The 14,897-nt window shown below is 43.7% G+C and overlaps 1 protein-coding gene across 2 annotated transcripts in view; it reads left to right on the plus strand.

Annotated features, from left to right (window-relative positions):
• The first annotated feature begins 407 nt into the window (after positions 1 to 407).
• LOC135558346 (spondin-1-like) overlaps positions 408 to 14,897 on the plus strand; it is a 149,325-nt gene continuing 134,835 nt past the window's right edge. Inside the window, exons 1-2 of one of the 2 annotated variants that reach the window (XM_064992091.1) lie at positions 408 to 1,064; positions 1,777 to 1,883. In XM_064992091.1, coding sequence (XP_064848163.1) covers positions 830 to 1,064; positions 1,777 to 1,883 — 342 coding nt within the window. In that variant the 5' untranslated portion in view covers positions 408 to 829. The remainder of the gene's footprint in view (positions 1,065 to 1,776; positions 1,884 to 14,897) is intronic. The other variant, XM_064992099.1, reaches the window with a different exon arrangement.

Raw genomic sequence — 14,897 nt, forward strand, 5'->3', positions numbered from 1 at the left:
ATTATTGTGACCATTCTCCTTCTCTGTCAGTGACCATTCTCTGTCAGTGGCAACAGCTGGACAGTGGCTGAAAGAAGACAATATGAGGTTAAGAATGAAGTCCCTGGAAGCTCTGTCCACATTCCATAGTTCTTTAACTTCATTCCCTCTAAATTAAGGGCTTATTGGCCCTGTCTCTCTCTTTCAAACACAGACACACACACAATAGACTGTGCAGAAGGGAGGGGGGGGGGGCATAAAGGAAACCGTTTAGCATGCATTATTAATTACTATTTGAGCAACTGTCTGTGTCTGTGCGGTCAGCTAAGGGGGCTTGGGGGCGGGGGGATCCGCGGCTGAGCAAACACACAGGCAGGTTCCAGCTAGAGCGTCAAACGCGTCCCTCCACTGCAGCCATTGGTAGAAATGTCTGTTTCCAGTCTGTTGGCTTGGGTCGTTGGGCTCATAGCCTGCGTCAATGCCTTGGAGACAGCAGCGCTACGCGCTACACTGCTCCACTATTTCCCCTGACCCTGTGTAGGCTCTCACGCTCAGTTAAGCAAACACTAGACCCTCTGATCATCAGACGCTCTTCAACAAATCAGTGTGCGATTCTGCGAGAGCGAGTGCACGTCGTAAACTATTCTTTCTCTGCACTCTATATCTCTCCATGATGGATTTACCTTTAGCGGTGACAGCTACCTCGTATCCCGAGTGAGGGGAGTCTTATCAATTGCCAAGTTTCGTCAATTCCTGGAGTTTTGAGTGGGGAAGCAAGCGTTTTTTCCTCTCTTGATCCTCACTCGTATTTCACCGCCGCATCAGCTGGAGCGATAGCTGCCGCTTCACGATGGCAGGAGCGGGAATATTTCTGTGCATTCTGCTATTACAGTTTTTTATCTCCACTGCGCTGTGCAACGCGGGATTCATCTTCACGGAGGAGCCCTCGGAGAGAGCTGGGAAGTCAGACGGATATTGTAGTCGGATATTACGGGCCCAGGGCACTCGGAATGAAGGCTACAACGACTTTCGGCTCCGAGTCGAGGGGGACCCAGAACATTATCAGCCTGGGAGCACTTACAGAGGTAGTGTATTCCGTCCTATTGCGCGCACATTGTCTGACACCCAATAGGGTATTTTTTGCCTCTACACTATTTCTCTTTTGTGTTCAACTCATGTGAAGACACAGTGTTGTGGTAATTTATAAGGAAGTGATATAAGCCTAGAAGTCAGAGCTGTGTTATGACAAGTCAAACTCTCTTGTGGAAAGAGGAGTTGGGCACAGACCAGAATGCCTTCATACTGTAACTTCATAGGCGTCTGTTTATCGCTGAAATATTTGGAACTTGTAATGCTCTAACTTCATTTACATTTACATTTAAGTCATTTAGCAGACGCTCTTATCCAGAGCGACTTACAAATTGATGTTTGGTGACTCCACCTGCAAACTCATTGGTCATTATAGTTAACATTTTGATTCAATAGTCTAACAAAAGTCCCATTTTGGCTCAATCACTCATCACATCACAGTTTTATTTGAATACATTATCTCAGGGAAGCTAGTGTATATCAATACAGTAATGATAATGACACGAGTAATGGCAGCAATTGCCAGTTGTTTCAGCAAGTGAAGAGCTAATTTCCATTCTGATTGATATAGCCTATAAAGATCCCATTCCTATGAGGTACGAATCCTGAAGGGTTAGTGCTTTAGGATTTTGCATACCTTTATTAAACCTATCAATACGTTCCGCATCATTTTGCTTTCTTCACTGACTGTGTGTTTGTGATCCCCAGTGACTCTGTATGCATCCAGTCCCGCTTACTTCAGAGGTTTCACCCTCATCGCACTGAGGGAGGGCAGGGAAGGAGACAAAGAAGAGGACTATGCTGGCAATTTCCAAGTAAGAAAACAATTCAACTTGTCATTGAAATGATACAAAATGAAAATGTAGATATTACAACATGCATATTTTTTTAAATTGTAAATGACCTTCAGTTATTCAGGTGAAAGTAATGTTATTTCAAGATGTAGTCAGTTATCAGAAGCTAGCAGATTCATTACTTAATGTACCAACAACAGCTGCAAATTCCAATAAAACAACATAACGTTTTGAAGTTCACCTTCCTTGCTTTGTCTATCATGAATCTAGCAAATAAGTTTTGTAGGTCAGATTGCAGTATTTATTTGATTTCATAGCACAAATGTTTGTTAGAACATTTCTCACACATGCTTTAGCCAGGTATAGAGCAGGCCTGCCCAGGCAAGTGCAGGGGGTTGCCTAGTAAGATGTGCCTCAGAGGGAGACAACGTTTTCACAGTGTGGCAAATACCCTTGATTTGTGAATCTGTTCGGCCTGAACAGCTAGCCAACAGCTAAAATGTCTTTGAAAAATAAGATTTCAGCTCATAGAGAGATGTTTCTAACTAAATAACTACATTATGGCGTTCACTAATACATAATAGAAATATGGGTACATTTGTGGACAAAATTCCTACTTACTCAACCTTTAACTTGTTATGCCTGAGATCCCGTTACCGGGAGAAATATAACAACAACCAGTGATAGTACAGGGTGCCATATTTAAAAGAACAGAAATCTCATAATTAAAATTCCTCAAACATAAATGTATCTTATATCGTTTCCAAGGTCGTCTTGTTGTTAATCGCACCACAGTGTCCGATTTCAAATTGGATTCACGGGGAAAGCACCACAAACGATTGTTAGCTCACCAACAACTCACTAAAATACACAGCCAATTTAACCAGCCAAAGAGAGAGAGAGAAAAAGCACATATAGATAAAATGAATCACTAACCTTTGATAATCTTCCTCAGATGACACTCATAGGACTTCATGTTACACAATACATGCATGTTTTGTTTGATAAAGTTCATATTTATATCAGAAAATCTGAGTTTACATTGGAGCAGTACATTCACTAGTTCCAAAAACATCCAGTGATTTTGCATAGCCACATCATTCAACAGAAATAGTCATCATAAATGTCTGATAATACAAGTTATACACATGGAATTATAGATATACCTCTCCTTAATGCAACCGCTGTGTCAGATTTCAAAAAAACTTAACGGAAAAAGAAACTCATGCAATAATCTGAGACGGCGCTCAGAACAAAAGTGAAATTAGCCGCCATGTTGGAGTCAACAGAAACCAGAAAATACATGATAAATGTTTCCTTACCTTTGATGAACTTCATCAGAATGCAGTCCTAGGAATCCCAGGTCCACAATACATTCTTGATTTGTTCAATAATGTCCGTTATTTATGTCCAATTAGCTACTTTGGTTAGCGCGTTTGGTAAACAATTCCAAAGTCACAAAGCGCGTCCACTATAACGTGACGAAATGTCCAAAAGTTCCGTAACAGTCAGTAGAAACATGTCAAACGATGTATTGAATCAATCTTAAGAATGTTGTAAACGTACATCTTGAATAACGTTCCAACCGGAGAATTACATTGACTTCAAATGAGCAATGGAACCGAGCTGCCTCTCACATGAACGCGCGTGGTCACCTCATGGCAGTGGTTACTCATTCCTGTCTCCTCCGGCTCCCCTTCACATTAGAGTCATCAGACAAAGTTCTATTGACTGTTGACATCTAGTGGAAGCCATAGGAAGTGAAAACTCATCCATATCTCGCTGTAATTTCAATGGGAGCTTGTTTGAAAATCTACCAGCCTCAGAAAAAAATTCAAACAGGAAGTGGAACTTCTCAGCTTTTTGCCTGCCATATGAGTTCTGTTATACTCAAAGACATAATTCAAGCAGTTTTAGACACTTCAGAGTGTTTCCTATCCAATACTAATAATACTATGCATATATTAGTAACTATGACTGAAGAGCAGGCAGTTTACTCTGGGCACCTCTTCATCCAAGCTATACGAATACTGCCCCTGCAGCCATAAAAGTTAATACGTTTATCCACAGTGTAAGTCAAAGACATTTTGATTATACTGTGTTTCAAGTTTGCATGATACAGGAAGAAGAGAAGGCTGCACTCAAAGTTCACAAAAGTAGTGTAGGTTTTTATACCCTATTCGTATTATGGAGTCAGTCAACCAGTCAGTCACTATGGGCACTGCAGTCCCAGCGAATAGGGAGTGTATTGATGCAGTCATGTGATATACAGGTGCAAGGATATCCTCTCTCCTAGAGCAGAGCAGAGCCAACACACTTAACCACACCTGGCAGAACACTTACATCAACACCATATGCTGCCTGTGCTGGCTCTCACCCTCGCCGCTCTGTGTGTGAGAGAGAACTCCCAACATAATCTGTCCCCTCTCAGACCCCTCATGCCAGAGTCGTTCTGTTTCACGCATCATCTTGGAGGAAGCGCAATTACTTTCACCTCGTTTCCTCTAATACCTCTATTTATGGCCCCCTCTGTATTCTGTTTGTGTGTGTGTGTGTGTGTGTGTGTGTGTGTGTGTGTGTGTGTGTGAAAATGGGAAAAGGAGCCTTGTGCCAGTCAGGGAGAGCCCAGGTGTGTGAAATTGGCAATGCATGCATGTACGGTGCGCACACACACACACACATCGAGCCAGGTTTAGAGCAAATATCGTTCCCTGCCTACACAGACGGCTCCACCTGGACTGGAAAAGGGAGGGAGCGAGAGAGGGGGAAGGACGGATGGTGGAAGTGTTTTCACACTTAGATGTCAGGGGATATTGTAGGACATGTCCCCAGCGCTGATGAGGCCCTCCGGGTTCTAGCGTGGTGAGACATGAGCTGGGGGAGACAGAGCTTTCAGGCCAAGAACACACAGCAGGTGAATTGGCCAATAATATGTTGAGTATAGGTTTTATAACCAGAGGACTGATACTCCTCCCTTACAAACACTATTTTAAACAAACAATGTTATGAAGCCATTTGTTAAACTAGTCATGCACAATCTGACTGAAATCTTTGAGTGATAGGAATAAATCAATGAAAACTGAGCTCCTATAATGCTTCGGGAAAGAAAATCTTCTAACAAGGTGGAACTTCTACAATATATATTATATTTATGACCTTATTATAAATCATTTTTGCACCTTGTAACAACGATAAATGTAAATAACACTTGTAAGTGTAATAACTCTCCTGTTAGACTCTCCAATCCAAAATTAAACCTAGAATCGGCTTCCTATTTTGCAACAAAGCCTCCTTCACTCATGCTGCCTAATATACCCTCGTAAAACAGACTAGCCTACTGATCCTTGACTTTGGCGATGTCATTTACAAAACAGCCAACACTCTACTCAGCAAATTGGATGCAGTATATCACAGTGCCATCCGTTTTGTCACCAAAGCCCCATATACTACCCACCACTGCAACCTGTACTCTCTCATTGGCTGGTCCTCGCTACATATTCATAGCCAAACCCACTGGCTCCAGGTCATCTATAAGTCTTTGCTAGGTAAAGCTCTGCCTTATCTCAGCTCACTGGTCACCATAGCAACACCCACCCTTAGCACGTCCTCCATCAAGTATATTTCACTGGACATCCCCAAAGCCAAATTCTCCTTTGGCTGACCTTTCCTTCCAGTTCTCTGGTGCCAATGACAGGAAATGACTACATAAATCACTGAAGTTGGAGTCTTATCTCCCTCACTAACTTTAAGCATCAGCTGTCAGAGCAGCTTACCGATCACTGCAACTGTACACACCCCATCTGTAAATAGCCCATCCAATCAAATTCCTCATCCCATATTTGTTTCTGTCTTTTTGCTCTATTGCACACCAGTATTTCTACTTGCACATCCTCATCTGCACATCTATCACTCCAGTGTTAATTGCTAAATTGTAATTACTTTGCCACTATGGCCTATTTATTACCTTACCTCCTTACTTCATTTGCACACACTGTATACAGACTTTCTGTTGTGTTATTGACTGTATGCTTGTTTATTCCATGTGTAACTCTGTGTTGTTGTTTTTGTCACATTGCTTTGATTTATCTTGGCCAGGTCTCAGTTGTAAATGAGAACTTGTTTTCAACTGGCCTACCTGGTTAAATAAAAGCAATTATTATTATTTTATTTTTTAAATGAACGTTCTATTTGTAATAACTTTTTTAAATCTGGTAATACCCCCGGTAGAGTTTATAACTTGCCGATAAACATAATTTTCCCGCTAAATGGAGTAAGTTATTACATTAACCGGTGGTTATTACATTAACCAGTGGTTTCATGAATACTGTAATAACGTCATCCAATCATGTAATAACATACCAAAATATATATATTTTTGATGTAATACTTCAAATGTGATGCACATACAGTACCACCACCCACTGCCAATTACAACACTAACAAGCTCTTGCACATCATACAGGAATAGTCATACATAGAGACACCCACAAGCACACATTGAAATGTACACACATACACACACACACAGATAAAAAATACCTGAATGAATCTGTAGGCCCTGGTATTAAACATGTCATCTGCAATATTTCCCCGCAAACAATAATGAATCATTAGGAGGTCACAAAAGTCGCCAGGATGTTGTGTCATGGTCCCTGGAGTTTTTTTTCTAGATTCCAGTTGGTCCTGGGGATGTTCTTGGAACATTGTGTCATGGTCCCCTCAAGATTTTTTCTAGTTCGCAATTTGACCCGGAGACGTCCCAAAGGACGTTGTGTCATGGTTCCCTGGAGGTTTTGTCTAGTTTCCGGTTTGTCCCGAGGACGATTTTGGGGCATTGTATCATAGTCTCCTGGAGGTTTTGTCTAGTTTCCGGTTTGTCCCGAGGATGATTTTGGGACGTTGTGTCATGGTCTCCTGCAGGTTTTGTCTCGTTCTCGGTTTGTTCCGTGGACAATTATGGGACGTTGTGTCATGGTCCCATGGAGGTTTTGTGGAGTTCCCAGTTTGTCCCGAGGACGATTATGGGACGTTGTTTCATGGTCTGCTGGAGGTTTGGTCTGGTGACATGTAATTAAAGCTCTTTGTCTTTTGGCAATGCTAGTCACACACACACACACACACACACACACACACACACACACACACACACACACACACACACACACACACACACACACACACACACAGCTTTTAACATAGTGTTTCAACTGTAGCGCATGGATCTGCTTTTTTTCTAAAGTATTTATATTTACTTCGGATCCGGAACCCCTCAACTGAAGCAAGCCAGCTAACTACCAGCTATCAGTCAGCAAACCATTGCTAGCGGTCATCAGCTAACCTTTAGCTCGGAAAGCTCTCGCCAGTTCGAGCAACGCGACTCTAACCAGAGCATAACGGACCTATTATTTTTATCCCCGGATTCCCACCGCAAACTGAACTTTTTCATCTGGATCTTCACAACTAGCTAACCGCAACCCCGGATGACTACTCCTGGCTAGCGGTTCCACCCACTTAGCTGGGAGCTAGCCCGACCAGAACTCCTGTGCTACCACCGAAGCATACTCCTGGGCTACAATTTCCAGACCCACGACCGGTCTATCAATGTCACCGCATGAAGAGGCATAAACAGACTCAACCCCCATCGCGATGTCCCCCAAAGGCTAACTTTCTAGCCCTTGCTATCTGCTTGCTTGCTAATTCGGCCTGCTAACTGCTAGCTTGTTTAGCCCTGGCCTACTAACTGTTAGCTTGTTAGCACAGGCCTGCTAACTGTCTGAATCGCCGTGTCCCCAGCCAGCCCAACCACTCACTGGACCCATATTTACTTTCAATCTCTTTTCGATTTTTAATTCGATTATACCTTCCGGTAACCTGCCTCACCCAATGTGATACGGAATCGCTATTATTTTTAATTTTTAGAACACATTCAAGAACCTCCAGAAGCCAACCAGCTAACTAGCTACAAGCTATTTAGTCATTGTTAGTTTTTTTAACCTGGTTAACACTCACCAATCCAGCTTCCCTGCCCCTTGGACACTGATCACTTGGCTACATAGCTGATGCACGCTGGACTGTCCATTAATCACGGTACTCCATTCTGCTTGTTTATGTTTTATCTGTCGGCCCCGTTGCCTAGTCAACACCATTTTACCTGCTGTTGTTGTGCTAGCTGATTAGCTGTTGTTGTCTCACCTACTGGTTTAGCTAGCTCTCCCAATCAACACCTGTGATTACTGTATGCCTCGCTGTATGTCTCTTTCAAATGTCAATATGCCTTGTATACTGTTGTTCAGGTTAGTTATCATTGTTTTAGCTTACAATGGAGCCCCTAGTTCCACTCTTCATACCCCTGATACCTCCTTTGTCCCACCTCCCACACATGCGGTGACCTCCATTACAACCAGCATGTCCAGAGATACAACCTCTCTTATCATCACCCAGTGCCTGGGCTTACCTCCGCTGTACCCGCACCCCACCATACCCCTGTCTGCATATTATGCCCTGAATATATTCTACCATGCCCAGAAATCTGCTCCTTTTATTCTTTGTCCCCAACGCTTTAGGCGACCAGTTTTGATAGCCTTTAGCCGCACCCTCATACTACTCCTCCTCTGTTCCGCGGGTGATGTGGAGGTAAACCCAGGCCCTGCATGTCCCCAGGCACCCTCATTTGTTGACTTCTGTGATCGAAAAAGCCTTGGTTTCGTGCTTGTCAACATCAGAAGCCTCCTCCCTAAGTTTGTTTGACTCACTGCTTTAGCACACTCTGCTAACCCTGATGTCCTTGCCGTGTCTGAATCCTGGCTCAGGAAGGCCACCAAAAATTCTGAGATTTCCATACCCAACTATAACATTTTCCGTCAAGATAGAACTGCCAAAGGGCGAGGAGTTGCAGTCTACTGCAGAGATAGCCTGCAAAGTAATGTCATACCTTCCAGGTCCATACCCAAACAGTTTGAACTACTAATTTTAAAAATTACTCTCTCCAGAAATAAGTCTCTCACTGTTGCCGCCTGCTACCGACCCCCTCAGCTCCCAGCTGTGCCCTGGACACCATTTGTGAATTGATTGCCCCCCATCTAGCTTCAGAGTTTGTTCTGTTAGGTAACCTAAACTGGGATATGCTTAACACCCCGGCAGTCCTACAATCTAAGCTAGGTACCAGGTACATCCCTAAATCTGTAAACAAGGGCACCCTCATAGACGTCATCCTGACCAACTGGCGCTCCAAATACACCTCCGCTGTCTTCAACCAGGATCTCAGCGATCACTGCCTCATTGCCTGTATCCGCTACGGACCCGCAGTCAAACGACCACCCCTCATCACTGTCAAACGCTCCCTAAAACACTTCTGTGAGCACGCCTTTCTAATCGACCTGGCCCGGGTATCCTGGAAGGACATTGACCTCAATCCCGTCAGTTGAGGATGCCTGGTCATTCTTTAAAAGTAACTTCCTCACCATTTTAGATAAGCATGCTCCGTTCAAAAAATGCAAAACTAAGAACACATATAGCCCTTGGTTCACTCCAGACCTGACTGCCCTCGACCAGCACAAAAACATCCTGTGGCGGACTGCAATAGCATCGAATAGTCCCTGCGATATGCAACTGTTCAGGGAAGTCAGGAACCAATACACACAGTCAGTCAGGAAAGCAAATGCCAGCTTCTTCAGGCAGAAATTTGCATCCTGTAGCTCTAACTCCAAAAAGTTCTGGGACACTGTGAAGTCCATGGACAACAAGAGCACCTCCTCCCAGCTGCCCACTGCACTGAGGCTAGGTAACACGGTCACCACCGATAAATCCATGATTATCGAAAACTTCAACAAGCATTTCTCGACGGCTGGCCATGCCTTCCTTCTGGCTACTCCAACCTAGGCCAACAGCCCCGCCACCCCCCCCCCCCACCCCGCAGCTACTCGCCCAAGCCTCTCCAGGTTCTCCTTTACCCAAATCCAGAGAGCGGATGTTCTGAAAGAGCTGCAAAACCTGGACCCGTACAAATCAGCTGGGCTTGACAATCTGGACCCTCTATTTCTGAAACTATCCGCCGCCATTGTCGCAACCCCTATTACCAGCCTATTCAACTTCTCTTTCATATTGTCTGAGATCCCCAAGGATTGGAAAGCTGCCGCAGTCATCCCCCTCTTCAAAGGGGGAGACACCCTGGACCCAAACTGTTACAGACCTATATCCATCCTGCCCTGCCTATCTAAGGTCTTCGAAAGCCAAGTCAACAAACAGGTCACTGACCATCTCGAATCCCACCGTACCTTCTCCGCTGTGCAATCTGGTTTCCGAGCCGGTCACGGGTGCACCTCAGCCACGCTCAAGGTCCTAAACGATATCATAACCGCCATCGATAAAAGACAGTACTGTGCAGCCGTCTTGATCGACCTTGCCAAGGCTTTCGACTCTGTCAATCACCATATTCTTATCGGCAGACTCAGTAGCCTCGGTTTTTCTGATGACTGCCTTGCCTGGTTCACCAACTACTTTGCAGACAGAGTTCACTGTGTCAAATCGGAGGGCATGCTGTCCGGTCCTCTGGCAGTCTCTATGGGGGTGCCACAGGGTTCAATTCTCGGGCCGACTCTTTTCTCTGTATATATCAATGATGTTGCTCTTGCTGCGGGCGATTCCCTGATCCACCTCTACGCAGACGACACCATTCTGTATACTTCCGGCCCGTTCTTAGACACTGTGCTATCTAACCTCCAAACAAGCTTCAATGCCATACAGCACTCCTTCCATGGCCTCCAACTGCTCTTAAACGCTAGTAAAACGAAATGCATGCTTTTTCAACCGTTCGCTGCCTGCACCTGCACGCCCGACGAGCATCACCACCCTGGATGGTTCCGACCTAGAATATTTGGACATCTATAAGTACCTAGGTTTCTGGCTAGACTGTAAACTCTCCTTCCAGACTCATATCAAACATCTCCAATCTAAAATCAAATCTAGTCGGCTTTCTATTCCGCAACAAAGCCTCCTTCACTCACGCCGCCAAACTTACTCTAGTAAAACTGACTATCCTACCGATCCTCGACTTCGGCTATGTCATCTACAAAATAGCTTCCAACACTCTACTCAGCAAACTGGATGCAGTTTATCACAGTGCCATCCGTTTTGTTACTAAAGCACCTTATACCACCCACCACTGCGACCTGTATGCTCCAGTCGGCTGGCCCCCGCTACATATTCGTCGCCAGGTCATCTACAAGTCCATGCTAGTTAAAGCTCCGCCTTATCTCAGTTCACTGGTCACGATGGCAACACCCACCCGTATCACGCGCTCCAGCAGGTGTATCTCACTGATCATCCCTAAAGCCAACACCTCATTTGGCCGCCTTTCGTTCCAGTTCTCTGTTGCCTGTGACTGGAACGAATTGCAAAAATCGCTGAAGTTGGAGACTTTTATCTCCCTCACCAACTTCAAACATCTGCTATCTGAGTAGCTAACCGATCACTGCAGCTGTACATAGTCTATCGGTAAATAGCCCACCCAATTTTACCTACCTCATCCCCATACTGTTTATATTTATTTACTTTTCTGCTTTGTTGCACACCAATATCTCTACCTGTACATGACCATCTGATCATTTATCACTACAGTGTTAATCTGCAAAATTGTAATTATTTGCCTACCTCATCATGCCTTTTGCACACAATGTAAATAGACTCTTTTTTTCTCTACTGTGTTATTGACTTGTTAATTGTTTACTCCATCCGTAACTCTGTGTTGTCTGTTCACACTGCTATGCTTTATCTTGGCCAGGTCGCAGTTGCAAATGAGAACTTGTTCTCAACTAGCCTACCTGGTTAAATGAAGGTTAAATTAAAAAAAATACAGTAATTATTATTATTATTCTTTATATTATTCCCCCCCCCCGGCAACAGCCAGTGAAAGTGCAGGGCGCCAAATTCAAAACAACAATAATCTCATAATTAAAATTCCTCAAGCATACAAGTATTTTACACCATTTTAAGGATAAAATTCTTGTTAATCCAGGCACAGTCTCTGATTTCAAAAAGGATTTACAGCGAAGCACCACAAACAATTATGTTAGGTCACCACCAAGCCACAGAATAAACACAGCCATTTTTCCAGCCAAAGACAGGAGTCACAAAAAGTAGAAGAGATAAATGTAATCACTAACCTTTGATGATCTTCATCAGATGACACTCATAGGACTTCATGTTACGTAATACATGTATGTTTTGTTTGAGTTTACATTGACGCGTTACGTTCAGTAGTTCTAAAACATGTGGTGATTTTGCAGAGAGCCACATCAATTTACAGAAATACTCATAATAAACATTGATAAAGATACGACTATTATACATGGAACTTTAGATAAACCTCTCCTTAATGCAACCGCTGTGTCAGATTTCAAAAAAACTGTGCGGAGAATGCAATAATCTGAGTACAGCCTTTAGACAGCAAAGCAGCCATAAAGATACCTGCCATATTGGGTAGTCAACATTACTCAGAAATAGCATTTTAAATATTTACTTACCTTTGATGATCTTCATCAGAATGCACTCCCAGAAATCCCAGTTCCACCATAAATGTTTGATTTGTTCGATAATGTCCATCAGTTATGGCCAAATATCTTCTTTTGTTAGGGAGTTTGATAAACAAATCCAAAAGCGGGTTCAGGTTGCGCCGAACTTCGGATGAAATTTCCTAAAGTTCCGTTACAGCCCATAGAAACATGCCAAACTAAGTATGGAATCAATCTTTAGGATGTTTTTAACATAAAACTGAATTAATGTTCCAACCGGACAATTCCTTTGTCTGTACAAATGAAGTGGAACGTAGCGAACTTTCACATGAGCGAGCCAGACTGAGGCACTCACTCAAAGATCCCTTATGAGCCCCTCCTTTAGAATATAATCCTCAAAACAGGTTCTAAATACTGTTGACATCTAGTGGAAGCCTTGGGAAGTGAAACATAACTAATATCACCCTGTATCTTCAATGGGGGCTGAGTTGAAAAACTACAAACCTCAGATTTCCCACTTCCTGATGGATTTTTTTCTCAGGTTTTCGCCTGCCATATGAATTCTGTTATACTCACAGGCATCATTCAAACAATTTTAGAAAATGCAGTGTTTTATATCCAATACTACTAATACTATGCATATATTAGCATCTGGGACAGAGTAGCAGGCAGTTTACTCTGGGCGACTTATTCATCCAAGCTACTCAATACTGCCCCCCTGTCACCAAGAAGTTAAATCAAATCAAAATCAAATTGAATGTATTTATATAGCCCGTCTTACATCAGCTGATATATAAAAGTGCTGTACAGAAACCCAGCCTAAAACCCCAAACAGCAAGCAATGCAGGTGTAGAAGCACGGTGGCCAGGCAAAACTCCAAAACCTAGGAAGAAACCTAGAGAGGAACCAGGCTATGAGGGATGGCCAGTCATCTTCTGCCTATGCCGGGAGGAGATTATAACAGAACATGGCCAAGATGTTCAAATGTTCACAAATGACCAGCATGGTCAAATAATAATAATTATAGTCGTTGTCGAGGGTGCAACACGTCAGCACCTCAGGGTAAATGTCAGTTGGCTTTTCATAGCCGATCATTGAGAGTATCTCTACCACTCCTACTGTCTCTAGAGAGTTGAAAAGAGCAGGTCTGGAACAGGTAACACGTCCGGTGAACAGGTCAAGGTTCCATAGCCGCAGGCAGAACAGTTGAAACTGGAGCAGCAGCACAGCCGGGTGGACTGGGGACAGCAATGAGTCATCATGCCAGGCTGTCCTGAGGCATGGTCCTAGGGCTCAGGTCCTCTGAGAGAGAGAAACAGAGAATTAGAGAGAGCATACTTAAATTCACACAGGACACCGGATAAGACAGGAGAAATACTCCAGATATAACAGACTGACCCTAGCCCCCCGACACATAAACTACTGCAGCGCCAACCCAGAAAGGAAGACCACGTCATCGACTCAACTCACTCAAGTGACGCACCCTTCCTAGGGATGGCATGGAAGCGCACCAGTAAGCCGGTGACTCAGCCCCTGTAATAGGGTTAGAGGCAGAGAATCCCAGTGGAGAGAGGGGAACCGGCCAGGAAGAGACAGCAAGGGTGGTTCGTTGCTCTAGAGCTTTTCCGTTCACCTTCACATTATTGGGCAAGACTACACTCAATCATATGACCTACTGAAGAGATCTTCAGTAAAGACTTAAAGGTTGAGACCGAGTCTGTGTCTCTCACATGGGTAGGCAGACCACTCCATAAAAATGGAGCTCTATAGGAGAAAGCCCTGCCTCCAGCTGTTTGCTTAGAAATTTTAGGGACAATTGTGCGTCTTGTGACAGTAACATACGTGTAGGTATGTACGGCAGGACCAAATCGGAAAGATTGGTAGGAGCAAGCCCATGTAATGCTTTGTAGGTTAGCAGTAAAACCTTGAAATCAGCCCTTGCCTTAACAGGAAGCTAGTATAGGGAGGCTAGCACTGGAGTAATATCACCACATTTTGGGGTTCTATTCAGGATTCTAGCAGCCGTATTTAGCACTAACTGAAGTTTAATTCGTGCTTTATCTGGGTAGCCGGAAAGTAGAGCATTGCAGTAGTCTACCCTAGAAGTAACAAAAGCATGGATTAATTCTTCTGCATCATTTTTGGACAGAAAGTTTCTGATTTTTGCAATGTTACGTAGATGGAAAAAAGCTGTCCTTGAAACAGTTTGATATGTTCGTCAAAAGAGAGATCAGGGTCCAGAGTAACGCTGGCGTCCTTCAGTTTTATTTGAGACGACTGTACAACCATCAAGATTAATTGTAAGATTCAACAGAAGATCTCTTTGTTTCTTGGGACCTAGAACAAGCATCTCTGTTTTGTCTTAAAAGTAGAATGTTTGCAGCCATCCACTTCCTTCTGAAACACAGGCTTCTAGCGAGGGCAATTTTGGGGTTTCACCATGTTTCATCGAAATGTACAACTATGTGTCGTCCACATAGCAGTGAAAGTTAACATTATGTTTTTGAATGACATCCCACAGAGGTAA

This window comes from Oncorhynchus masou, chromosome 2 (genome assembly GCF_036934945.1).
Source record: "Oncorhynchus masou masou isolate Uvic2021 chromosome 2, UVic_Omas_1.1, whole genome shotgun sequence".
Lineage (NCBI taxonomy): Eukaryota > Metazoa > Chordata > Actinopteri > Salmoniformes > Salmonidae > Oncorhynchus > Oncorhynchus masou.